This window comes from Salminus brasiliensis, chromosome 7 (assembly GCF_030463535.1).
Source record: "Salminus brasiliensis chromosome 7, fSalBra1.hap2, whole genome shotgun sequence".
NCBI lineage: Eukaryota > Metazoa > Chordata > Actinopteri > Characiformes > Bryconidae > Salminus > Salminus brasiliensis.
In genome coordinates, this window is record NC_132884.1 from 33,815,507 (window position 1) to 33,843,454 (window position 27,948).

The 27,948-nt window shown below is 39.9% G+C and overlaps 1 protein-coding gene and 1 long non-coding RNA gene across 4 annotated transcripts; one reads left to right on the top strand and one right to left on the bottom strand.

The window, feature by feature from the left end:
* The first annotated feature begins 3,393 nt into the window (after nt 1-3,393).
* On the top strand, nt 3,394-13,909 carry LOC140560324 (membrane cofactor protein). Of its 3 annotated transcripts, none has more exons than XM_072684704.1 (14): nt 3,394-3,532; nt 3,706-3,776; nt 6,769-6,954; nt 7,090-7,189; nt 7,285-7,355; nt 8,037-8,222; nt 9,015-9,188; nt 9,991-10,056; nt 10,310-10,387; nt 10,575-10,598; nt 10,843-10,917; nt 11,757-11,805; nt 13,398-13,477; nt 13,698-13,909. In XM_072684704.1, the coding sequence occupies exons 3-13, from the start codon at nt 6,804-6,806 to the stop codon at nt 13,474-13,476; spliced, it is 1,053 nt and encodes a 350-aa protein (XP_072540805.1). In that variant the 5' UTR covers nt 3,394-3,532; nt 3,706-3,776; nt 6,769-6,803; the 3' UTR covers nt 13,477; nt 13,698-13,909. The 3 variants fall into 3 exon arrangements, with proteins under 3 accessions (XP_072540805.1, XP_072540802.1, XP_072540803.1); XM_072684701.1 differs by lacking the exon at nt 3,394-3,532 and adding an exon at nt 4,075-4,230 and having other exon boundaries at nt 3,769-3,776; XM_072684702.1 differs by lacking the exons at nt 3,394-3,532; nt 3,706-3,776 and adding an exon at nt 4,237-4,620.
* Nucleotides 13,910-24,400: 10,491 nt separating this feature from the next.
* LOC140559598 (uncharacterized) lies at nt 24,401-27,938 on the bottom strand. The gene is made up of 2 exons (XR_011979899.1): nt 27,831-27,938; nt 24,401-24,780 (listed from the first exon to the last, which is right to left on the bottom strand). It is a non-coding gene; the product is annotated as an uncharacterized lncRNA (long non-coding RNA).
* Nucleotides 27,939-27,948: the final 10 nt, after the last annotated feature.

The window sequence follows — 27,948 nt, forward strand, 5'->3', positions numbered from 1 at the left end:
AATCTAGTTTACATATGATGTACGCTAGAATTTTCAATGGTGTCTTACTACTGTTGTTGCGTTGTGTCGGACGTATCCCAGAGTGGCAAGAATACACAGATGGCCCAAGACACCAGTGCCGTTCTCTCTCCAGGTGAGTACATGATGTATCTCCCCTCATCAGTCTTAAGCAGTGTTGGTCAGCACAGGTGTCAGTTAGCTGGTGCGGAGGAGCAGTGGACCCAGTGCTTTCCTCTGAGCTCGTTGGCGGCAGTTCAAAAAGAGGCGATGGCTGTATGTATCAGAGGAGATGTGTTGAGTCATTATCCTCCTAGTGTCGGGAGCATTGCTAGGGTTTGGGAAGCTGTGCACGGGTGGGTTAATTAGAAGTACCAAATTGGGAGAAAAAGGGAAAAAATTGACAAAAACTAATTAAAACAATAAATACATTTACATTTATAAGAAATGTGAAAGGTCTTTTGGGGGTCCCTTAGTCAGGTCAGTATGTAGCAAATGCTTTATGGTGAATAAAGAATGGTTAACAAGCGAACCGTTCAGAACACAGATATTAACTTCAGTTAAAGTTTTTTTCCCTTCCTTTTCTCAAGTTATCTTTGTGGAGATATGAGGTGTTGGCCCAAAAATACAAACATGCTGAGCCCCTTTTTGGTTGTTGTTGGCTAGTTCTAATTCTTTTCCTTGGAAAAGGAAATGAATCCATATATGGGCATCAGTGTTTATACAGGATTGAAGATTTTCCCACTTCAGATCAACATAAGTAATTTATTGATTGAATCAGGTGAGTACGGCTAACAGTAGTGTACAGATAAACAAGATGACATCACAAAGTGCCAGGAAGTTTGTGTAGTTTTATGGAGGACTAACAACCTCTGTCACACCTCTGTCAGCACATTCACAGCCACATACAGCTGTAAACACCACCAGGTGTCACCAAAGAGCACAAAGCCGCTCTGTGTAACTCCTAATGTACAGTTAGAGAACATTCATAAGGCAGGTGTTCATAAAGCTCTTCTAACTTCTTCTTCTCAGCTCAAAAATAAACTATAAATTGTAGAAACTGTAATGGAAATAATCTTGTTGCTTTTGGCTTGTATTTGACTAAGCTGCTTTGGCTGCCTTCCCTCATACAGTCACAGCTCTTACTGGCAATTCTAAGAGAGTTAGGAGCTGTGAACTTAGGCACTCTATCTCTGTCCCAGAGAAATTAGACTGGGTGGGGTAGTTTTCTTTCTTTAGATAAGGACACAGCACAGGCGGCGGACATGCTTTGATACGGTCGGACTGGTTGCTGTTCTGGACAAGACAGCAAGGAATGGCTGCTTTTTATAAGAATGTGGAAAAAAAGGTCACAGGCCCAGTTGCGCTCTGCTTGTTCTGCTGCCACAGATAGCCTGGAATGAGACACTTCTTCACAAAATGTTGACTTTGAAAGACTCTGACGTACGGAGGTGACTGCTGTCTTAGTAAGAGCTAAAAATGGACTCATTTGGCATTCTCTTTGTGTGACACCACAGGCTCTATGAACAGAAAGCCAAGCCTAAATGTTGCGTGTACAGAGAGGTAGGGAAGGGACAATGCTGTCAGACAGTGGTTGTTCTTATGAGGGAAGAATACTGAGTAACTCCCTTTCATTTCCTTTTTTATTTACTGTAGCTGTTCATACACTAAAGAGACATTACTATGGTGACAGAAACCACATAATGGGAAGCATGTGGTAACTCCCAAGGTTCAGCAGTTTAACTGCTAAGTCAGGCGTGTTCATACTGTCTTGCTTGGCAACCCGATACCATCAAACATACAGTATGTTACTATGATACATGGCACCGCTCTTCTGAATCTACATCATTTCATAAACTCTTTTAGGCCTCTGTCTTTTTCCCCACAAATCCAGCATTTTCCAGCATATCATTTTTCTAGCTTGACAGCGACAAATACGATTCAGACATCAGTCAAAGTTTAATAGGCGAGGAAGTTGGGAGGCTACAGTACGAAAGAGTTTCCAGTTCCATCAGATTTCATCTGCGGTTGGAAAGAAACCACCACGAAAACAAGGGAACACCCTAAGAATGACTCACACTACCCTAGTGATCAGACTCTGGACCTCATCAGACATGACTTTCAGATCGTTTTCATTTCTCCTTACTTGTTACACACTTGCTATAGCAACTGTGTTTTGTACAGTGTCCCCTGCAACTGAACAACAGAGTCATGTGCTACATATTTATCTGAGGACTCCTTATAACATATGTGTGGCCCATTTCCCTGTCTTCTGTCCTCAGTCCTTACAATTAAACAAGCCATTTCTATTGCTCTGCCTTTAAGACTGATATGGCCTATGTAAATTAGCTCTCTTCCGTTTGGTTTCCCTCCTAGATGACCTTCTTTTGACCTGCCTACTACTACATTTGCTACTCATTTGTCCAACACTGTCGTGGAATGACGGCAGTGGGACAAAGTGCTGAGTGCTGATACACAGCGGCAACTGACTACAGTTGGGCCGTTTTTGCTGGCCATTTTTGGGCCATATTTGGCTCAGAATCATCTGATATTGGGGCTTTATTGTGCCCTGTTCTATAAGCTGTCCTGGTTAAAACACTACCTGTACATTCAGTATGAATAGGCAAGGCTAAACAGCTGTAGAATGAATGGGCACTACATGGACTATAGTATTGGGACACCTGCTCATTCATTGTTTCCTCTGAAATCAGTGGAATTAAACTGTCTCTGTTGTTCAAGGAAGGCGTTTGGTTGCATGTTGCATTCAGCGTCAAGAGTGTTACTAAGGTCAGGATGTTGGATGATAACCATCTTACCTCATCCCCAACTCCCCAACTCATCCCCAAAGTACTGAGTGGAGGATCATCACCAGAGAACAATGCTGGGGGCTTTATGGTGCCAATAGGTTTACAGGTTTATTTGCTCCAGAAAGCCCTGTTCTTTTGGCAGTACTACTCTATAAGTATGAGACAAGCTGTGTATGTGTGCAACTTAGTGCTGAGTGCATTCCACAAACATTTGGGCAAGTGTATGTCTCATATTTAAGAGAGATCTGTTTCAAATAAGTTGCATTGTATGTAATTAAAATGCATTTTAATATGTGAAAATATATGTATCAAATCTACATATTGCCATACCATAACCATATCAAATTATTACTGTTTTGTCATATTTTAATATTCAAATTCGGATTAGAGCAGACATTAACATGTTTTCCCTCCTCAAATAAAAAAAATGGATAGTTCACTTGGCTTCTGTTCCAGACTGGAACCACAGAGATAGTGGAAGGGTGTGCCTGCCTGGTACAGAACCTCACTTTGGGGTGAGGTACGCCACAGGACCAAGTAATTTGCAGGAGCAAGAGTATGAGTGTGGTACTGAACCATGGTAGACATGTACCTTGCTTGCTAGTTCTCGCCTGTGGAGACAGCGTTCCCTACAGCTCGAGGTCCTCCGTTTAAAATGGTCAGGTCAAACATGAGCGAGTGGACTCTGGTGCTGTTGTAGCTGGTGTTTGTCTCGACTGGAAAAGCTGGTAAGTCTGTATGTGTCTGTGTGTGTGTGTGTGTGTGTGTGTGTGTGTGTGTGTGTTTGTATGTCATCCTGTCATGCAAATATCTGTTCATTGTAATTACAGATAATTTAAGTTAGGCTTTTAGTATATACTGTACTGGTCTGTGTGTGTATGTGTGTCTGTGTCTTAAACAGCTGAGTGTCCCAAGCCTGTTCTGGAGGGTAACCTGGTGTTAACTGATGAAGCTATTCAGAAGAATCAAAAGGTATATGAATATTGCCCTATATACGTTTCCTGTATGGGATAAAATGAATTGTACTGTTTCTGCTGCAGAAAGCCACACACACGTTGCATAGAAACATCTAATAAAGTGATTATTTTACCCTTAAAATCTGGATGTAGACCCCCCCCCTCCTCACTCCTCGAATGGCCTTTATAACCTAACCTCATAAGAGATCTCCCACATCTGCTGTGGTTTTCTGTCCAGACTTGCAATATTGGTTTTCCAGAGAAGGGTGGAGAGTTTGGTCATCGTGTATAAACACTGAGGGTCGTTTTAACAGTGTGGAACAAAATCAGGCAGGTTTCAGGACTAACGTCAGCTCCCAGATCCAGCCCCCAGATGACGGCTGTGGGAGGGAGGGTGTGCCTGCCTGCCTGCCTGCCTGCCTGGTACAGAGCAACCCCTCAGGAGCACGAGCCGCTGTGTGCGTGTGTGTGTAAGTCTGTAAGTCAGTGGAGTAAGGGTGCGCGCGCGGTAAAGGACTATTCAGCTAGCTGAGGGAAGCTCAGGCGAGAAGGCAGTGTGAATACAGCGGCAGCTCCATCTACGACTTTAATATTCGGTCTTGATCTGAAACATGCTAGACTCGCTCCTTGCTTGCTAGTTCGGTACATGTGGTAACATCGGTAGTTTAACTACTGAAGTTCATCAGCTCAGCTGTTCGCTGCTCGCTGTTCGCTGCTCGCTGTTCGCTGTTCGCTGCTCGCTGTTCGCTGTTCGCTGTTCGCTGCTCGCTGTTCTCTTCGGTTTAAAATGCTCAGGTCAACCATGAGCGCGTGGACTTTGGTGCTGGTGTTGCTGGCGTTCGTCTGGACTGGAAAAGCCGGTAAGTAGCCTGATAAAGTGCCTGTCCTTCGGTCAGCTCGAGTAGCTGGAGCGGTCAGTCAGCTGTTTCAGGGCTTTAGTAACTTTAGCGGTTGTTGCTCTTGGTATTTAAGCAAACGCTGTTGTGTAGAAATCTCTTTTATAGTCTGTGTGTGTGTGTGTGTGTGTGTGTATGTGTGTATGTGTGTGTGTGTGTGTGTGTCGTCGCTGACCAGGGAAAAACATGCATCTCCAAAATGTGAGATTTCTACAGGAAAAGGCAAAAATGTTAACTTTGACTGGAAGTAAATGTAAAAATAAGAGCTTATTATTATTATTATTTATTATTATTTTTATTATTATTAATATTATTATTATTATTATTATTTATTATTTTTATTATTATTTTTATTATTATAGCAATTTGGAACTTTTCTATTGGTCTTTTTAAATTCAGAGTGATTCACACAGTGGAAATAGGGCCACTTCAGGGTTCAAACCATGGAGAAAACTAAAAACGCCTAAAAAGGGAGATACCTGTTTTTAATAAGACAGCAGCGATATGCAAAACACCTTCTGTCTCCCCCTTGGCATTTTTCTGATAATGGAAATACTGTGGTGGCATAAACTTCTATTGAAAGTTACATAAATGTAATATTTTTAGTGTAAAGCTACACACCAGTCACGGTTCGGGCCTCACAGTTTCGCTGGAAAAAAAAAATCAACAAAAATGTCGTTTATTTGGGATTTTTACATTTATTTTAGACACAGGTTATCTTAATCTAACCCTAGCATGCCAACAGCCTGAAGCAGGGCTCCCCCACTTATGACCAGACCCACCTGTTCCCACTTTTACTCCAGCAATAAAATAAAGACCTTTATTTGTGATCAGTTCAGCCCTATTATCTGCAGTGTGAACGCTTTAATACAGGTCAGTAATATTAAGACATGTTTTATTTAAAAAGTGTTCTGATCTCTGTTGTCAGGACTGGGTTTCCCCCCAAAAATCAAAGACTACTGTGAAATGGTAGAGCGAACATCACAGGAAACGCTCTCTCACCATTTAAGGTGATCTTAATACTGTAAAGCCGTAGAGAAATGTTTAGCTGTGTCCCAAACTGTGCCCTATTTACTATGTAGTGTCCTGCTTCCGGGATCCTCCAGTTTGTAATGGTGTCCAAAAGCGTGCAGAGTTTTCGTGCACTAGAACAGTCCCACAATGCACTGGAGTAAGTAAGTAGGGGCTACATTTTTTGGAGGCTGTATTTAAAGGCCACAATTGTGGGACTCAATTTCGAAGACCCCTTTGTATGCGGGCGAGAAATCCGTCCTTCTTTTCCATGGTATCGAAGAATCAGACGGGTTTATCCTTTGCCAGTCAACGTATATGCTTACAATCAAGGAAATTCAAACTAAAGATAAACTACAAAATAAAGAGTTTAGTTTCGTGGTGCAACATCTGCTGCACATCATCTAATTAAACCAGACTAATTACACTGTTGGAGATGAAATGTGCAGTTGATCAGTGTTCTTAAAAGACTAATAATATCCTCGATACGGTTAGAAAAGCATACTGTGTATAAAAGTTATCACAATGCGATTAAAAAAATGATCATATTGACCAGCTCTACTATTATCCCACAATGCAAAGCAAAATGGAAAGGGAGGGGCTGCTCACGTTGGTACAAAATGGGTTAGTACTTTAATAATCGGTTTACTAACCTGCCTAACCCACAGTATTAGTATAAAGTCTATACTTAACAGCTGCGGAAGAGCTGTAAACCAGTTTTCAGGTGGAACACACGATTGTGAACTCTCTGCCTCTCTCTGCCTCTCTCTCTCTCTCTCTCTCTCTCTCTCTCTCTCTCTCTCTCTCTCTCTCTCTCTCTCTGTCTCTGTCTCTCTCTGCCTCTCTCTGTCTCTGTCTCTCTGTCTCTGCCTCTCTGTCTCTGTCTCTCTCTGCCTCTCTTGGTCTCTGTCTCTCTCTCTCGGTCTCTGTCTCTCTCTCTGTCTCTCTTTCATTTGTGATTTTGTGTTTAAATTTCACTCTGTCATGCAAATTTCAGTCAGTCCTAAAAACACATAATTAATGTTAATTCAGTTCTGTTCACTTCAGTTTTAGTGTATGATCCTGCACTGGTCTTAATATCTGTGTCTGTGTCTTAAACAGCTGAGTGTCCACAACCTGTTCCGGAGGGTAACCTGATGTTAACTAATGAAGCTATTCTGAAGAATCACTTCCCAGACGGGTCTAAAATAACCTTGGAGTGTCCCATTGGATATATGGTGGAGCACGGATCAGACACAATCACATGTACTGATGGGACCTGGAGTGATCCAGAACTGATCTGCAAAAGTAGCAACCTCTCTGCTTTATTATAGTGCTAAAAGCTTTCCTAGCCAAAATGTAATAAATAAAAATATTTGGGTGACAGTAATGTCCATTACTTTTCAGAAATGTGATTTACTTCTTTTTATACCTTTATTTCAGAGAAAGACTGTGGTCTTCCTAAACCTTCACCCAATTTGAGGTATGACATGGCAGATGGCACACTGTTTGGCGCGTACATCAGGCCGGTTTGTGACACAGGGTACGATTTTTCTGGTAATGCTCCAATACGTTTTCAGTTCAGCAGAACTTCAAGCCCACTGTCCTGATTTTTAACTTTATGAGCTTCCTTTTCAGATATTATCTTCAGGGCTCCAACCGTAGGCAGTGCCTTGATATTGGATGGAGTGGAAGGTCACAGTGTTTCTGTAAGTTACCCCAAAGGGTGATGTGTGTGTGTGTATATATATATGTTCATGTAAAATGTCAAGTGTATTTAAAAACACACATACACTTGACATTTTCACAAAATGTAACATTATTATTTGTTCTTAAGCTTACAGATAACAGGCAAAAAGGCAAAATCAGCAAAACACTTGTGTGATGAAATAAGCCATTTTAAGCCAAGCAACAGGACAGAAACTTGCTATGCAGTTTTACAGTTACTATACAGTACTGTAACGATTTGAAATAATTACATTTTGGAAGGAGGAATGTAGCCTGAATCTAATGTCCTATAAATGTAATCCTTGTTCACGTGTCTATGACAAGATGCCACAACCCTCCACCTCCTCCTTTTTAACCCTGTCATCTATCATTCCTGGCTCCACTTATCAAAGGGAGGCCTGGCTTCCTACCACAAATCAGAAGCCACCTTCTCCAGTCCAAAATTCTTCTGAGCCCTCCCCTTCCCTTACAGTCTTTTCCCAAATCATCATAAGCTGAAGACATGGTTCGAACTAGCAAAAGCTGGTCTTTTTAATGATACTGTTTTCAGTGTTTCAGAATTCCTATGATGTACTCAGAAAATCATAACAATTATCTTCTTTTCCACTGCAAACAAATGTCTAGAATATTGTATTTATTTACTTGTTTTCTTGTTTTTGCAGTGATAACATGTGAGAAACCTACTGAGATTCCTAATGGCATGATAACCGTGCAGTCAAAGAAAGAGTACCCCGAATATGCAGACGTCATTAAGTACACTTGTAATTTCAGCTACAAGCTTGTAGGAAACCAGTCCATTACTTGTCAGGAAGATGGTGAATACAGTTCAGCCCCCCCTCAGTGCATATGTGAGTATCATGACATTACATTCATATTTAGATATTCTAAACTTCACTGGTACATCATAATGTCTGAATATCAGCAGCAATACTGTTTGTTAAGACCAGGGGCTCTTTGCAGCCAGGGAGCTTTTTACCTGTGTAAAAACAATAATGTGGACCCACATATTTACTTTCTGAAAACAATCAGACTGCTCAGGTGGTGAAGTTTGAACCATCATGTTAATTTAATGGAAGAACTTAGCTTAGCTGGTAACACTCGGTTTGTTTTAGCTGCCGGTTATTTTTGTTTTTTCGGATTGTTCTGATCATGCTTCCTTTACGGCTTTTGTTTTGCTGTTGTAATCACACTGCTTTGTAGTCAGAATCAGTTGGCCTTGTTTGCTAGAATCATGAGGCAGATTACATTCTGCTCTACTGTCACTGTTCTCACTAAAACCAGAGTTGATGTCCTTGTTGTTCTGAAATTGGTGCTGGGTGATACAACCTCAAACTAATATCATGATTAATTAAAAGTTTTCCCTTGATTATAATTAATGAACGATTACAGCGTTTAAGTTCTCCTCCATGTTGCTTCCATGTCCAAATCTGCTGCAGAGTGAACAGGTGGATATGCATGAAGGCATTGTTCATCCAATATGGGCCAGTCTTGTGTATATGGACAGTACGGGCTAGTTTTTTTTCTGAAATTTGTATATGTCAAGGGGAAAAACAAGGAAAAAACTGTTTTTGTAATCTGGGATCTTTTGTTTTTAGTAATGTAAAGTATGGATCATATACTGCTCTGTGTTTCATTTACAGATATCGAGTGCCAAGCTCCAGAAGTTCAGTTTGGTGTTCAGATTAAAGGGGAATCCCACTATACATATAAAAGTGAGGCCATATTTCAGTGCCAGCCAGGGTACACAATGGAAGGCTTCCCCAGGATTGTTTGTGAAGAGCATGGCTGGTCAAAACATCCGGTCTGCATTAAGGGTAAGCTTTGTCTGTATATGGTCTATGGTGAATGTGGCCTGTGTGTGTGTTTGTTTTAGCAGGATGTGGACCAATTAATTATAGGAGTGATTGCCAAAAGAATGAAGAACAATGGACAGTGTGCACTAATTGCCGGAGTCATTGTGTAGTAGATCAGCTTTTGAAGTTTGGTATTTAATCCAGCATGAAGAAACCACAAAAATGATCACACACTAAAGCATAATTTAGCTTCAGGCTGAATATCTAACCAAACAAAAAGTAATACATTATGCGCAGATGAAGAGCTGGGTTTTAACTGAGCTGGGTTTAACTTTATTATTATTATTATTATTATTATATACTTATTTATTTAAAAAACATTTGAATGCTCTTTGTATGTGTTTACAGTTCTGTGCAGAGGGTTTTGGGAACTGGTGAAGTTAGAATGTAAAAGCTCATTATCTGGGCAGTAAGGGTTTATTTGTTTATGAAACACTAATATTACAATAAGTACAAATAGGATTCATACAGAAAGTAGAGGTCTGACTGACTAAGGTCATCCAGGAGAAATCTGGAACCAGACTTCTTCAAACTTTCTTCTACTTTCTTAAAACCAGAGAAATTCTGGTTACTGCTGTACTGATGTTTACTTGCACCTGTTTTTATAAGCAGACTCTCTCTAATTGCTAAGATAAATGCTTTTAAGTAATGTTCTTTGGTGCTTAAAACCTCTGTGCAGTACTTCTGCAGTTTGTTTCAATGGCTACACACAAATCTAGCACATTGTGTTGGCTCCTCATAATGAATAAAACTCTGCTTACAGATCTCAGCACAATAAATCTACAGGCAACAGAAATCACGAGCAGCACCACCTTTTCTGAGTTTCTAGGTAAGCTGTAGCTGTTTTCATTTGCCCTGCTAGGCCAGTATAGTAGAACCTGCTGACTTGCACACTACATGTAGAAGCCAGACTTGCAAAGTTTAGAATTGGTTTCCAGGTGCTCTCATTTTAGTCATTTGGGAAGAACATTTGTTTTCTCAATAAAGAACCCTGATCATATACTGGAGATTTGATTCAGTGGCTATGCACATATCTAGCATGTTGTATTGGCCACTCATAATGAATATAAATCTGCTTACAGAAAGTGATCAACAGGAAACAGAAATCCCAGCCACTACAACCAGCACCAGCACCAGCCCCACCTCACCTGACTTACTAAGTAAATAGTTCAGCTGTTTTTCCTTTGTCTTGCCAGGCTAGTATCAGTATTCTCTGACTTTCATACTACATATAGATGCCAGCCTTGCAAGATTAGAGTTTTTTTTCCCAGGTGTTCTCATTTCAGTCATGCAGATCAGTTGCCATGGGAGGAGCATACACTAAGTTGTTTTCCTTTTTTTTCTCAGAAAAGATGCCTGATCCACATCCAAGTGAGTCATAAACTGTGTGAATAATAAATCTGCTATATTAAATTACATCTCTGATGCTGTCCTCAGGGACAGCTTATATAGTTAATACTACAGCTAATTGGAGCAGTTGGTCATGTGAGTCATTTCAGACTAAATTAAATCTTGCCTGTTTGTCCCAGCATCACTGAAGCTAGGATTTATAATTAACCTAATATCTGATCCAGTTTATTCATGGAAGACCTCTCTGCTAACTGTTTTTCCTTAGCTGCAGAGGCTAAAGACTCTCCAGATATTGCATATGGGACAGCAGTTTTTGTGGGTATACTTTCCAGTGTTGTAGGTGAGTCCCAGGTACCTTTTTGACGTTTCTTCCAGGAACAAAAGTTTGGCGTCAGATGCTTTATGATTCTAATTATATTGTTATTGTTATTGTTCCTTTATTGGAATAAGCTCCAAAATAGAAATACATATTCCAACCATCTACACATTTGCATCATTGCCATGTACTATTCATTTTAAGTCATAAACCATTTGTGGTGCTTGGATAGCTACTCCATTTAACTCTTTTTGTGTGTGGTGCTGAATGAGTGGAAAATGACAACAGAGAATGCATTACATCCCTTAAAGCACCAAGCACGCATTTCTCTGAAACTAGAAGCAGGCATAATGCATAAAGAAAAAAAATATTACCTTGTCTTTTGTTTATTTATAATATAACATTCATGTGACAGTGATGATACAAGATTGCTTTGTTATATACTGTAAATGTATATTACAGTAGACTTTGCAATCTTTTGCTGTTGTTTTGTAAATATTTAAAGCAATTTACATTTACGGCATTTAGCTGACACTCTTATCCACAGTGACTTACAAGGCGACTCGTATTACACAGGTTGGCCAATGTAGTGTAAGGAGTCTTGCCCAGGGACTCTTATTGGTGTAGCGCAGCATAGTTACCCAGAATGGGAATCGAACCCTTGCAGCTAGTGGCAGCTCACTGGCAGCTAGTGGTCTTATCTGTTGCGCCACACCAACCACTTTTTTTAAGCAATAAATTGACATTTTCTATGTTTATATATGCTGCAGTGTTCAAATACTATATCATTGTGCAAAAGGATGGAGAATATATAGGATGTGTTATTTGGCCAGTTCAGTAATTTCCTGTTGCTGTTCCTGCAGCTGTTTTCTGTATCTTGTATATTGTACATCACTACTTTAAACGGATAGGGTAAGAACATCTATCAATCTTTCTTTAATTGCTAAATGATACGCATGATACAATTCTGCATGGCTGAAAAACTGCTACTGACCCTCATGCTTGTGTCTCTAATGGCTCTCCCATTTCTGTGCTGTTTTCTGTTGTTTAGTCCGCATGCAAACAGGTTTCCTACCTCATAAGCCATACAACAAACTGGACATTAAGCATTATTCACTATAAAACAGCCACACACTTCCATCACCGTCATGCTAGGCTTTATTATTTAGGGTTCTCAGGCCACTGGATAATGGTACAGAAAAAATACTATTATAACAGGAAAGAGAGGAAACGGGGTTTGTTCTGTTTGCGCTTTTTATGTTGGCCTTTGGAATTTTACTGAGGAATTCAGGAAATCCCTATTAGATTTTTTTCATATGCAGTTTTCCTATAATAGCGGTGACTGCTCATGGACCATTTTGACATTTAACATAAATGGCTTTGGTTTTGAGTTGGAGAAAAAATGCTTTACTGCTTATCTCCCACATATTAACCAGTATAGATCAGAACACCACGTTAGATCCAGTTGTAATCAAACTTCAGTGCTTCTATGTAGTTGATTCAGAGTTGGTTCTTTGTTGCTGGAGCTTGGCTTGGACAATTACTGTTAATAGCTGAGAGTCTGTTTGCCTGTGATGTTAGTAGGCTGTAAACCATGGCAAGATATGCTTATGTAATTTTAAGCACTTTGTTCACAGAGCTGATCAGTAAGTGCTGTTCTCCAACTGTTGAATGAATGTTGAAATACACAGAAATGCTGTAGGGATTGCATTCAGAAATCTGTGGTTTGATTATTGCTGGATTGCTGCGCTTTGGAAGGCATGTGATGGTCTTCACAATCCTCAAACTAGTAGATATATTGTGTTACAGTGTACAATAGTGGGAAGTGGATATGCCAAAATAGGTGGTTAATATGTGAGAAAAAGGATGTGAATATAGGCATGAAATGCATGTGGGCATGCTGTGGAATGTTTATACAATATCACAGAGCAAAGACTTAATCATTAATTTCCAAACATTTAACATGCAAGTTATTGTAGTTTAATTATACCAAATTTTCATGATATTCGCATTCACAGTGGTTTGAAGTGTAATGATCCAATCTAGAAAAAAATCAAGGCTTAATACCTCTAAAGTCTACCTCAAGGACAGTTATTACATAAAATGGTAACAATAAAATACATTGCTTGATGCTTGAGGCCTTCTTTTCTAAAAGCTCTGAGATGGCTTTGGTCTAGAATGAGCTTTTAAAAATAACAGCGGTACAGGCAGGGTGTTGTAAGGCTAAATAGTTCACAAAGACATATCTGGTTATTGATATTGATCACTGATTATTTTGGATAGTGAATAAAATGGCTATTATCACAATGTGACTACATCACAACACCACTGTAAAGAAATCAGAGTGGGTACTTTTCTTTAGCCTAAAGAATTCCACTCCAAGCTATTGTGAATGATATTTGTATTAACATACCAACCACTGAATTGTGTAGACTGTGAAAAAAGGGACTAAAACAAAGCAAATGGATAATGCTGACTGTATCTTATCTGGCAATGCTGTGTAGATCATATGACACCGGAGAAGCCTCGAAGACAAAAGAAGAGCTATTGCAAAAAAAGTCTCCAAACCTAACGCCTGTATAAGGTATACCTCATATGGTCAAAACCCAGCTATTTGTCCAGCTAATACTTTTTTCAGTCTTTTCTTTTAGTTTAGAATTGTCATAGATTTAGATGCTCATTGATTGAATTCTACATCGTAATTTACTGTTTGTAAAAGTACTAACATCTCTGATGTTGTTCAATAATTGTGTTGTAAGTGTGAGAAGGCTAGTGTCTAATCCTGTTTTCTCCTTTAACCTTAGGGTGTATAACCGGACTGCTCCTACTGCCTGATCTGCTTGTTTTTTTTTCTTAGAAAAGACTCTGAAAACACTCTGATGCGCACAGTATTACCTCCATAAAATGACCAAAAGTTCCTGAAGGTTGATTTGCACATTGATGTTAACTTATTTTCCTATGCCTGTTTTATATATGCTTTTTTAATCAGTGGAATAAAAATCTATTATTTTTTCCAGTTTGCCTGAATGCTCAAATTTTGAACGTGTCCTGTGGAAATTCCCCTAGTAATTATCAATCTTCCCCACAAACGGCACTCTTGCTGTTACACATTTTTCCAAGTAATCTTATTTGAGCACTGATGACCCGTTATGTAGCCTCCCAGGCCAGGAAAGTGAAATCAGGTGATATGTCTTCAAGAGAAGTGCCTGTGGATCTTCCCTGCATATATTCTCCCAGGACTGGACATTTTTAGAATACAGGCTGAAACAAAGTCTTGCACTGTGCCCACGTTTTGTACTCAAACCAGTGCGGAAACATAGAACACCTTTTTCTTCTGCCGCTTCACGTGGGGCTTGGTGGGCCGAAGTGAAGCTCTGCTTTGTGAAACGGACGCTGACTGTGTCTGCAGGGACAATTCCAGTGAGTGATGCGGTAAACCCAGCCGAGCTGCCAAATGCATCGTGCAGTGAGAGAAAATCAATACAGAGCTCATTCAGAGGTTGTGCTGTTGGATGTGCCATAAGACAGACTGAAGCCATAAGAGTCGTGCTACTTTATCAGAGACATGTGAATGTGATGCCATGTAAGTATCTGCATTAGTGCTGCTAGAAAGGCATTGAAGTAATAATATTGTAAATAAAAGCTTTTCTAATAATCTATTAGTATATGATGTTATATTTGGGATCATTACAATTCTTGTCAATTTAGTATTATTAACTGTATGTTATTGCTATTGTTTTGACAGCACTTGTTCAGTTTTAGGGTAAATAAGATACCTTATCCTACAGGCAGGGTCAGTACTTCTAAAACAACAACTACACATACACTCTTAAAAATGAACAAGCCTCAAACTGCTCTTTGAACGATGCCCTAGAAGAACTAGTCTAGTCTAGTCCCTGTAGAGAAGTACAGCCAGTAGAATAGGATGTTTATCTCTGAAGCACATAAACATGAACTTATTGGCACCATGCCTAATGTCAGGCATGGGTTAGAGCGGTATAAAGCCCCCCCGCCCCCCATTACATTGAGCTGTGGAGCAGTGGAATGGTGGTGCTCCATCCAGTATTTTTGTTGGGGTGGAGTTGGGGTGTTGTTTATCCAAGTTTCTGTTGGATTCTGTTCTGCAATTAAACACTCACAGCAATGCTCCAAAAGCAGGATAAACTCATTTTTAATATCCATGATTTCTGAAGAAACAATAAGTATGTGTCCCAATACTTGTGTCCATTTAGTTTATTAACACAATTGCCACTCAGTGGGAGTATTCTCAGATACTTTTCACATCCTTGGCCTTCAGGAAAAAAAGGATCCTTTATCTACTATCGTCTGAGCTTACACAGTAGACTATTATTCCTCTGCTGCCTGTCTCTGCCTTTGACTGGAGCTCTAATGATGAGAGGACCTAGATGAAGACCTCACAGAGCTCTCTGTGGTGGTGAACAGGAATACGCTGTGACATATTTCAAGGGGATGCGTCATTTACTGTGGCCTTGCCTTGTCACTGGTCACCAGTGCTGAAGGAGGTATTGTTTTTTTGGGAGTTTATAAGCTGTGTGTGTATTGCTACTATGTTCTTCTGGCTGTCACTGGACCTACAGATCTTAGTCATCAAGAGGCAACATCAAAGAGATAAAAAGGAAATGTAAAAAGACAAAAAGGGGAACAGGGACTACAATGAACTTTCTGTGACCTGAGATCTGAGACCTCACATTTTAAGCAAAAGCCTGCTCCTGGTTTTCTTGAAAAACAATTAATTTTACTGCACAGATGACTCTCGCTTCATTTCTTACTTAGTGAACTTGTCCAACAACAATAAATGTCCAAAATGTTTTCCTGTCTCTCCAAATAAGTCCATTGTTCAAGATGTTTGGCGTCTGAAATTTGATTCTTTCACTTTTGTACTGGATTCTATCAGGACAATATAACTAACAATTAATGGAAGCTGGGTTTACCCATGAAACCAAAACCACCCGTTCTGATCTTTCCAACTTTCTGAGTTGGAACAACCTGGCACTGAACAAAAGTTTTCCCTCCTCCTTATTTCTTTATTTTCACATAAATCTTGGGCAGTTGCTTGGTGAGCTTAGCCAACTGATTAACAGCCAACTTCAACATTCCAAGCTTCCAAGTACTTTCCTATCTGCTGTCCTTGATTGTGCTTGATCTGTGAGCCGTGGCCTGACTGAATATATTAGCAGAGCTGAGGAAAGCAAAGTGGAAAGCAGCCCAAAAGTACCGGCATATGTTGAGCGAAACCAAAGATCATGTTTGAGATAAGGTAAGACAGCACAAGCCAATTCAAATCAACTGGGAGAAAAGTGCAGCAGGTTCTGTCTGCATAAGTGGGTGTGCCTTTCATCATCCACTGCACCCTTCCCCAGTGTCCCAGGGCAACAACAGCTGTCTGTGCAGTCATAACACCAAATGACTTCACCATAACAGCTAGCCACTTAGACCTTTAACAAACGTTGTTAGCACTGGTAACTAAAAAACCTTAAAGATCTTAAAGCTTCTAACAACAACAAAGTTTATGTATACGTCAGTTCACATAATATATCATATTACAGACGACATTTCACACAGGCCATGCAGGTCACAGGTGTAGCCAAAGATCAGGGGACCTCCACATCCTCAAAGAGGAAAACACATGGAGAGGCCTCCAATCTAGCACAGCCTGCACCTGCAAAACAAAAAAACACCAAATATTCCAGTTAGCTCATGAGCTTTTTCAGTTTTCGTTACATAAGCAGTAATGTGTGCCAAGCATGCATTCAATTTGGGATGTTAGAAAGCTGTTGTTCATCCAGTTTCAGCCAGTTTAATAATGCAAATTTCTAGCACATGTATGAGACTCAGGACCAGATAAATGGCAGTATTCAGTCACTTTCCCACAATAAGTCAAACAGTATAAATAAATAAACAAATGAATACATATATCATCACTGTCACTCAAAAAAAAAAACCCTATGAACTTTCAGTTGAAGTCATTTTGGGGCATTTCTGTACGTTCATTATGGAACGTATGGAATCAATATAACGGACAACTGGGACCACCTTTGGTAGATACTTACCACTGCACAACAGAAAAAGCCCAAAGGCAGGTTCTGACTCAGTCATCTAGCCATCACAATTCGGCTCTTGTCAAAATCTCCTTCAAGGACTGACTCTTCATTCACACAAACACATATACACACATATACACACATTAGACATGTTACTTTAATGTTGCTGGTCAACTTCTGCAGTAAAATATTTATACTAATGGAAATTCTTGGGTAAATAAAGGAAAGGTAAACAAATGTTATGTTTTTAAATTGTGGAATTTAATCAGTGCTAACTCTGATAAAGAACACATTCCAACTTGTTTAAAACTCAGACTCTTAGACTTAAACTTATCTGTTTTGACTCTGCAATTGCAAGACAGTGACTTGTTCCCACCTCTGGAGACAAGGTTGAGGTCATTTAGGCAGGCAAGATGCACAGGGCTTACTGGTGGTATTTAAACATTGATTGCTTGTTAGCTTAATTAGCCTCATAGATCTAGAGCAGAACTTAAGAAACAAAATTTACAAAACATTTTGACAAACCTGTTCCTTTGTGATCATTACACAAGCTAGGAGGGTACTGCCTGATCATTGGTGCAGGCCTTACTGATGCCAGCAACTCCTTTGATGCTCACTGAGATGTTCCTTAGATTGTACTGCGTAGAAACTGCCATTCAGAAACAAACAGAGCAAGCAGAGATTTGACCCCATTCTGGGTGGTACTTCAGAAAATGTGAAGATGGCTATGTGCTAAGAACGTGGAAAGTTTCCAACAGGCAGAGAAGTGCAAAGTCGCGTTTCCTCATTTACTCTGGGTTGCCTGACAAGGCCCAGCTGCCTTATGTAAAGCAGCAAACTAGGGGGATCAGCGGAATGTTTGACCGCTCAACAAATAGTCTTACAATCCATTAACAGAAGCCAAATACAACAAGTGAATGGCAATGAAATAGTACTGTTCTCTGTCCAGTTAGTCAGAATCTGGTCAGATTAAAGGGCTTAAGTATTACAAGTATTTTCAGTTTGAGAAAATGACATCTAATACTTCATAGATGTAGTTGACACTAGAAACAGACAGAGCATTAGTGCCTTGAGAACTTTTAGTGATTAGCTCATGGAGGCATGAGCACACTTGCATTTAGGGCTGGGTTAGGACTGCAGAGCCATACTGAAAGGAAGGCGTTTGGAAGTCTTGCTAACACCCAAGTGAATGTTCTGCAATAAAGACATATGTACGAAACATATTTAGGTCAATACTTAGGTCATCCACCAGCTATAAACAGTCCATCAAGTACAAGTACAGGCTAATACAGTTGACCTTTGGACCCCATTTGACATGAGTCAGTCATTATTTACTATGATAAAAGAGTGTCCATAATACTCTGAACTGTTTCATTTACATTTACATTAAAGGCATTTAGCAGACGCTCTTATCCAGAGTGACTTACAAAAGTGCTTTGCTATTTACTTAAGAAAAACCTTAGCTAGTTTGAATAGACTAAAAACTCAAAGATACCTCTAAGTTAAGACACTACTAAACACAAGTCAATAAGGTGAGAAAGTCAAAAAGCAAGCACACTGATTTCTGAGTGACCTGATTCAGCACCTCAATCAACTAATGAGCACCAAGCTTCAATGTTAACCCTAAGACAACAGTATTAGCCGAATCTAGTTGAAAGTATATTTAATAACCAGCCTACCTTACAAGCTAAAGATGAAACCCTAGTCAAAACGCAAGCATACAAGTGCTCACAAGTGTTTCCTTTTAACAAATGCATTTCAACTTTGCAGAAAACATTGATGAAAATCACAACTGGCCCAAAATTGTCTTTGCTTTAAGATATAAGGTCAATATTTGCTTTTTTTATTACTGGTAAATAATGAAAAAATCTTAAAAGAAGTCTTTTATGTATGTATGTTGATCATGTGTACACAAATGATCCTCAGCTACACTTGTTATTTAGTCATATAGTTATTTAGCCAGATTAACTGACTGGTATTATTACTATTATAGACACAGCTGACAAACCATTATGGCCATGTGACCGAGAAAAGCACATGTGCATCTGCATTCCCTCCCTTGGATGGTAAGAAGGAACTGACAACCTAGAATCTGGGAATGATAAGAGCTGATGGCTGAGTGATGAGCTCATTGTTATAGTGGAACAGCATGGCAGTAGGTTTGCTCAAGGAATTGTCTGAGGCCTCCTGGAATTCCAAAAATGTAATCCTTGAGGTTTTTGGATAATGAGATAAAATCACAGTCAAACCCATTATAGAGACACACACCCAAATGAAAAAAGATCCATCATCACGACGTCTGTCATAAACCTGTTTGCTCACCTCCTACAGTAGAGCGGCAGAAGTCTTGACAGTGAGCGCTTTTAAAGGCTAGGAAAACCTGATAACGTCTTCAAGGCATGCCAAACCTTTGAAAAACTGCCACTGCTTTAGGGTAGATTTTTATGGATGGGCTGTTTGAAAGGTTTTCAGGTAGCGTATGAAGGAGGAAGCCAGGCATCCTCTGAGGTATAACTGAGGTAATGTTTATGACTGTGGCATTCAAATCATCATTAAAATAAACAGCATAGCGGAAGATATCGTTGAGTATAACCACCTCTTCACAAGAGACTGTGGTTTCAGGCAGGAACGTTACTGCAAAACCAATTAGAGGTATTGCTGATATAATTAGGGGTGCTCTATAAATGTATTTTCTACACCATTTTTGCTGAAACTCTACTTTTTATTATTTACTAAACTATGCCAATAAAAGGCAGTGAGGTCTTACAATGAAGCCCCGCTTTCTCACTGCCACTATTGGTCTACATCAGCCATTGGTCAAACTGCTTCCCACCTCAGCCAATTGACCACAGCTTAAAATGCTTAAAAGCAAACGAAGATAAACACAAATCTGTTTGTTGTTTATTGTTGTATTTATTCATATATATATATATATATATATATATATATATATATATATATATATATATATATATGAAAATAAATGTAATATCCCTATATATATGAAAACAGCTTAAGACCAGCTTTGGTTCGTAGCTGGTTTCAGATGATCTAAGCTGGTCATCCAGTCAAAAACATACCCTGTGCTGGTGAGCTAGCTGCTTAATGTGGCATTTGATTTTAGTTAAGCTTGGTCATACTGGTTGTCCAGCTTGGTGATGCTGGTCATGCTGGTCGACCAGTTCATGACCAACAAGCTTGGACATGCTGATTGGCCAGCTTGGACTTGCTTGGTCATGCTGGTAACCCAGCATGGACATGCTGATCAAACATGGTTAAGCATGGTCAGGTAAATCATGTTTGTAGACCATCTCACTTGCTAAACCCTCAAACTCAAACAAAAACATACCCTGTGCTGGTCAAGAGCTAAGCTGGTCAGCTCGAGCTGCCCAGTCAATTTATTGTTTTTAGCAGGGATGGTAAAACTAAAACTGTTTTTGCTTGTTACTTAATTTTAAGGTACATAAATTAAAATGATAGGAGATGATTTAACAATACAGACTATTAAGGCTATCTATTCGTTTTGTTAAATGAGTAACTATTATGTATTCATTTGTATTAAACTTAGTAGCATAATCTTTGCTAAATTTATTTTAAGTTTTTCACCCTGACATGCACACACAGTCATGAAGCCCACAGTTACAACATGCTAACCACGAGGGACGCCCCTGTGTCCCCCTTGTCCTCTTTTTTGAAAGAATTCATCATTATTCTGCACTGTTTAGCTAACATGCTTTATAGTAGCCTCTCCACTTTGCTAAGTGTAATAGATTTCATCAGAAAATCCATGACTAACAGCACCTGTATATATTATTCCGAGAGCTGATACTGATAGCTCCCAAACTCTTGACCTGAGGGGGACATTAATCCGTCTCTCAGGCGCAGGCTAGCTAATCATTCTATCTTTAGCATTCACGTCTTGATTTCAACACCCAAATCTGCTGCACTCTACAGACACTCTTTTATTGAACTGTGTCCAGAAGAAATCAGTGGTATTAATTAGCCTATAGAGTGCAGCTAGGCTAGCAGTCAGATTTGCCTGAGCACCATAGTGTCTGCAATCTTGCGTAATGCATGCTGGGAATTGTAGTAAGATAATATTAAATAAAAAGACCTGAGAACAATATAAAATCATAAACTCTGTCTAACCAATGAGGCTGATGGGGTGTGATTCTGCACAAAGAATTCAGCATAACACGACAAAGAACATACTGTCTGATTCCTGCTGTTCACCTAGTGATTCTGGATAGTCTTTAGAAACACTGCAACCCGGACCACAAAGAAATGGACTAGAAAATGGCAGGACGGATGTTTGTTCTTTAACAAGACTGCTTCTGAAAACAACCTAGAGAGTCCCACAGATATTAGCCTACAATGGTTGTAAGTCGCTGACCCAGTGTTTAGTGTGGCGTAGTGGGTATCAACACTGCCTGTCCTGTGAAAGGCTGGGGTTTGATTCCCTGGCTAGGCAAACACCCTACACTACACCACTTGGCAAGATTCCTAACATTACACATACCTGTCTGAGATGATGCTGTAAATGTAAATGGTTCCAAATTCTGATTCTGGAGGACCACTTCCCTGAACCTTTTAGTGTTTGCTCTGCTCCCCACACACAAATGTCCAAATGAACAAGCTCCCCTAAGTGTAAGTAGGTGTGTAGTACAGAGAAAACACTACAACGTAAAAGGCAAGGGGTTCTCAAGCACCAGAGTGAACCTATGACCTTCTGTAGCACGTTCCAGATTAAACACTACAGAAGTAGCATCAGTTGAAAGGGCACCAGCCTTCCTTTGTTATGGCCGGTCCGCAGGGCTGGCTAGTGACGCAGCTGACTGTTGACGTAATTGTAGGAGTATGCAAAAAAGGTCAATCTGCTGTTGCATATTCATGTGTTTGTTTTGGTTTGTTATGTTGGAGATAACTGGAGATCCAGGAGCTGCTTTTGGTCTATATTCAGGCCTGCTGGGAAATCATAAGAGATTGAAAGGCTAGTGCTTGCACTCTCATTCCAGTTGGAACTGCTCATCCGGGTTCACATGTCCTTTTGCCTACTAAAGATAGCCACAGGACAAGCAACAGCTAAGCTCAGCCAGAACTAGGTGGTCTATCCCTTAATACTATGTGAACATGGCAACATATATTTTCTCTCCTTCCCGCTGGACTTAAAAAAGAAAAACATGGATGTGTCTTTTACACCTAATTATAGAACAGAATATCAGTATTACCAAGGTACCAAGATCTTCCTTATACTCCCTTTCTAAGCTGTTTAATACTAAGTTTATTATTCTGTTATTAATTCAGAAACTACTATGAATTATTTGGCCACAGTCTAGCATATGTTGCGGAGTCCCACAGGGTTCTATTTTAGGGCCAATAAAGTAAGTTATGAGGGTGAAGAACTGACGTGTAGGCCTGCATACAGGGTTTTAAGGAGTTTTTATCCCATTTAAACTCTATGCTAATTAAAAATATACCATGAGAAGGTCAATGTAGTTTCCCTTTCAATTCATTTTTGGACCATTTGGTACATTTACATTGATTGGACCTTGAAAAACAAGTATCTTGAAGAATAAGGAGCTGATTTAAGTAAATCAGTATAGACCATGATGTGTGAGATGTGCCAAATGTATGTGGATGTGGACACCAGAACTCAAGCAAAAAAAACAAAACAATATAATCTTGGACCAATATGAGATTTTTATTTATTAATTTTTCTAAGACAAGGATTTCCATTGGCTCATAACAGGCAGACACACACCCTCAAGTTTAGTGTCCATCTGCTGCCACTGTGTTGTTAGGCTGGGTTTATTTGTTAGAGGTCTGTCTGTTGCCAAGGCTGCTTTTAATATGAATCCACCCAGTAAGAATAGGCAAACACTGCCATCTAGTGGTGACCATATATATCAACATTTCAGCAGCACTGTGCATAGTCATGATGGAAGAACATGATGGAAAACATCCTGCCACTGGAGATGTTTCTCCATCAAACACCATTGAGCTAGGACCACAGTCAGTATCTGAGGAATCATGTTTTAAAAAGCTCTAACTGCTTTGTTTATACTTTGAGTCTGCCAGCCATATTTACTGACGCTGGCTGAGATGAATCTAGGCTTCAGCTTTTTACGAGATACTGAGTAGCCTATTGCATCATGGCTTTTGCAGAAGTGAGAAAAAGTGAGAATCTGTAAATCACCAATTAGTGAGAATGTGAGTCAGTTTTAGCCTTGAGGTTTTTCCACAGTAACATTTTTTTACTCAGTTCAGTTCAGCAGCCCCGAAAGTCCAGTTGCGATACCACACAGTGGATAATTAATTAGCCCTATTCATTAGCCCTGGCTGAAGGACAACCAGGTGATTTCAGAAACAAGATTGTACGAGCTGTGCAATGGCTGGTTTTGCTTCTGCAAATTCAATTGGAATTAAAGTCAAAGACAACTCACGCTCAGTCTTTCTTATTTAATTTGGTGTGTTCTGAATGATGATTAGAGAAGTAAGGTAACTCATAAATGAGCAAATGCAGATGCATTAGGAATTAAAATATATGAATAATGTTTAAATTCATGTCAATAATGTTTACATTTCAACACTTTTACTGATAAGCCAGCACCAGGTTGAGTTGATTCTCTTGCCTGTATTTGAGTTTTGTACAAGAGTTTTGTAGTGATATTAAAAATGGAATTGAATAAGAATGCCTGTGATAATTAAGCACAGAAACCCTACACAAGATTTTTTGTGGTCAATCAAACCAGTGTTCAGATACGTGTGAGTGTTTACTCATTTTTGTCATGATATTGTTTGACATGAAGAATGGTGAACAGTAACAAAGTGCATGTAATTCACTGCTGTACTTTTTTTCTATTACTACTACTAGTACTTTTTTTCAGGTAGTTTCTAAAGCATTTCCATTTTTGAGACTTGAACAATCACTCCACTACAATTAAACGTTAAAGATCCTATGTTTCACTCCACGGCTTTCTGTACAAATGTACCTTTACTTGTTTCTCTGAAGTGAAGGAAAACTACTGTCATGCAGGAATACTCAAAACTTGCTTCTGAGCAGTTATTATATATATAATTAATTACTTAATAAATGCCTTATTAGGGGGAAAAATACATTTTCCCCACTAATAAGTTACATTCAAAACAGAAAGATACTGTGCTCTAAAATGTTTTATATGTATTATAGGTTTGTCTGTATAGAATGTAATCTCTTATTTTGCCTTCATGTTTTATTTTATTATAAATAAAAATAAGAAATTAAAAAAAAAAAAAAATTACAATAGATTTTTAAGGCCCTCAGACATCTACTTTTTTCCTTTCCTGAAAAAGGCACTTTTACTGGTCTTCCTCATAGAATAATTTTTTATCTGATCATTATTGTGAAACAAATATCTGTGTAAGCAAGTATGTGTATTTTAAAATGAAATAAATATATGAATACATTTGATTAATGTATTTGTTTATTACAGGTATTGTTACTGATATCAATAATAATATAAACTCAAACACTACACTTGGTCTCAGGACCGTAATCAACAATTAAAGTTTGAAACAAGAAGCACAGCTTTTCACTCGTTACAAAAGTCGGACAGTATAAACTGATCAGCTGGTCTTGATTAGTCATGAATCACTACATTATAATAAATCTCATTTTGCTGGTGTTGCTGCTGGGTTTTGGCTCGAAGCCCACGCAGCTACAAGAACACTGATTTCAAATGGTGCTAGATGTTACCGACCACTCTATGGCACCATCTGAATTCAGCTTCTTAGAGCAGCTCAGTTCAGCCGGAGCTCTTCGTTGTCCATCTCACAGCAGACGACACTGTAAAGAAAAACGGCAGGTCATAAGAGAGAGGAATAAAATGGCCAACAGAGGATCATTTAAGCCTCATAAAAACCTGTTAAAGATAATAGGCTTCTGCTTGATGCTGATGACTCTGGTCTTGGTTCCATGAGCCTGAGAGATTAATCAGAATCACTCTTTAAAATATGACTTTATTTTACAGTTATGATTCTTCTAAGCATTAGCCTGTTTTTTTCACTAATCCTCTGAAGTATGCCAAGGCGTCTTCTTAAGCTTCTGCAACTAGTGAGGGTTAATGGGATCCGTTCATCTGAAAATATATTCTGCGTAATTCCTGCGTAAATATATCACGAGTCTTAACACGGTCCTAACCGAGCTTAAGCATCGCTTCCTCAGTCCTGGTCCAGTCCAGGCCTGATTGGCATTCTTATCAATGACAAAACACACATGTATCCTTTAATGCTGCATGATGTGAGAGGTTTCTTTGTGTGACATAAAGCCTCGTTAATGAATCGCTTCCATGTAATCTGACCTTTCCCTGTTTACACTGAATAGCTGCTTTAATGCGCTGGCACTGCTGTCTCACAGAGATTGTTCTAGAAGCATCGTGAGAGGCTGTTTCTCTGCGGAGGAAAAACCAGGTCATGGGGAGAAAGGTTGTGTGTGTGTGTGCCCGAGTGTTTTGTGTACAAGGCTTTATCAGACTTGAGTGGGCTGTCAGAAAGACTGGGATGGAAAGGGAAAGGAGAGGGAAAGGATGGAGAGAAGGAGCAGCGGCGGATGAGGGCATTTGTTTACACTTCCCTCTTGTCCAGCAGATCACTTCGGTTCTTGTTTTACTGGCTCAGTGCACTGGACCTCTTGTGTAATGCCCGGCTCTTAAAGGAGCAGACTTGTTGTTTTGGCTCTGCCAGTAAATCAGGACTGCTGTATTACACCGCACTTCAGAAGCACATACACAGCGCCCAACATCCGCAGTCGGCTTAGAGCGACTCTTACATTTATATATGTAGTGTTTTCATCCAGGGGTTTGGTATGTAGATTTACTCACACTGGAATACGCAATTACACCTGCAGAAATCTACACCGGGATTATTCTGCATTATTCTGCCTTTTCTGTCCTTCTGGACTGTTCTGTTGCTCTAAAATGTCAGAAGATGCATGCGATTACAATCGGCTGGGGCAGGCCTATGTGCGTGTGGGAGTTTATGTGAGTGTTAGAAGCTCAGGTGACAGCAGCAGAGACAGATACATGGCTAATCCTCTTATAGATTAGGGTTCTTGCCTTATAGATGACTGGCAGCTGGTGAAATGATAAACACTTACACCTCGCATCTCTCAAAATTGTGGATTCATACTAGACTATATTTATATATCTTGTATTTCCAAGGTAGAATCTTTGTTCTTTATATTACGTCATGACAAATGGACCAGTAGAAATGCTCCGAAATGACTTGAAATACAATTTATTTACATTGACTTCCACTGAAAGTTAAGAAGCTTTTTTAATCTTCTCCTGTAAAGTTGCAATTTTGGAGATACAAGGTCTCATTTTGTCCAACAATGACAATATATGGATGTATATATGAAAGCGTACTCTATATATATATACAGTATATGTATATACACAAACGCAGAAACTCATGGGTGGGTGGGGGTGCGCTCCATAAAACTACCGCAGAATGTAAACAAGGGAAGTACATTATGTAACTTGAATGGAGATGAAATTTGATCTTGTTTGGCCACGGCAGATTCCGAGCACTGCTGGTGCCTCTTGGGTTCTCGACACTACCTACATTTTATAGGCCCAGAAATCAAGGCTCTATTGAGAGGTGTGTGAGGATGACTTAGAGGAGTCTTAATATCCTAGAAGCTCATGCCCGACGGGCAGGTTGTACTGAAGTGGAATTTTATTGCTATGCAAGCATGACATGCTGGACCTGATACTGAGCAGTGACAAACTGTCCCTGCTTCTTTGAAATGAGCCTGTCGTGCCAGGCCTATAAATATAACTGCTGTTTGCTTTTTTTTAATGTGGTCCCAGGCCAGGTCTCCAAAACCAGCAGAGCTCCTCAGCCTTCTGTTTACCTCTCCCCAGGAATGCCACATGAACGGTATTACAAAATTAACAGACGTGTACGGGGCAAACACACTATTGCATAATAGACTGGCCGGGACGGTGAAAATATCACGCAGGCTTGTTTGTGAAAGAGGAAAACGCGTTGCGCCACAGCGGCATCTGCCGGACGCGCGGGGTATGACTTTTGTTTACATCTCCAGGGGAGTGCGCTCTAGCACACTGCCGTTACAACATGTTGGACAGCGCTGAAGGGCCGTTGCTTAACACGCAGTTTTGACATAACAAAGAAAAAGTGTCGATTTTCCGCACAGAAATGCGCCATTACGCTTAATCAGCGCGCACGAACAGAGAGTGGTCAACATTGGCCAAGTACCTGAGGAGCTAATAGACAACAGCCAGGACTGCGTCATATTTTCTACATGATGTAGCGTAGACGGGCTCGTGAACGAAGGCCACACTGACAGTAACATCTCACGCGCTTACGTTATTTGCGTTACTACACACGCTCGCGCAGCATCCTTTCCTATCCACAGGCCAGGACGCACGCTTGCGCGTCTCCACCGTAGCGCTTCATTGCGCCGTCGCTCTTTCCTCACTGCGTGCACGAGTGTGTACGCGTCCATGAGTGTGTGTGTGTGTGTGTGTGTGTGTGTGTGTGTGTGGAATCTCTTACGCAGGTGAAATTCCCAGCGAGTCGCTACGACTCCATCCCCCCTCTGACGCAGTCATATATCCGAGCGCACGGCCTAGCCTGCTGGAGCGTTCCTCACTAGCTACATTTCGCAATGCTGTTTTTAATAAAAGTGTAAAAGTGGTCAATCGCCATCAAAAAAGTACGCCACTTTAGTTTTCCTCATCAGGAAGCTCGTACTAACCCTCCTTTCTGGGGTAAACGGCTTTAAAGTGCCAAACGTATTCACAGAACACAGTTTAATGGATACTGAGCATTTCTCGCAGGTTTATAAAAGCTCAAATAAACATTACTCACAAAACAGCAGTCCTGCTCACTCAGACGAGAAGACTCCAGACAGTTGGATGAAGCCTGGCTGTTTTTCCGCTCCCCACGACCACTTGTTTGGTGTTTAAACCCACTCCTCGCTGCTTTG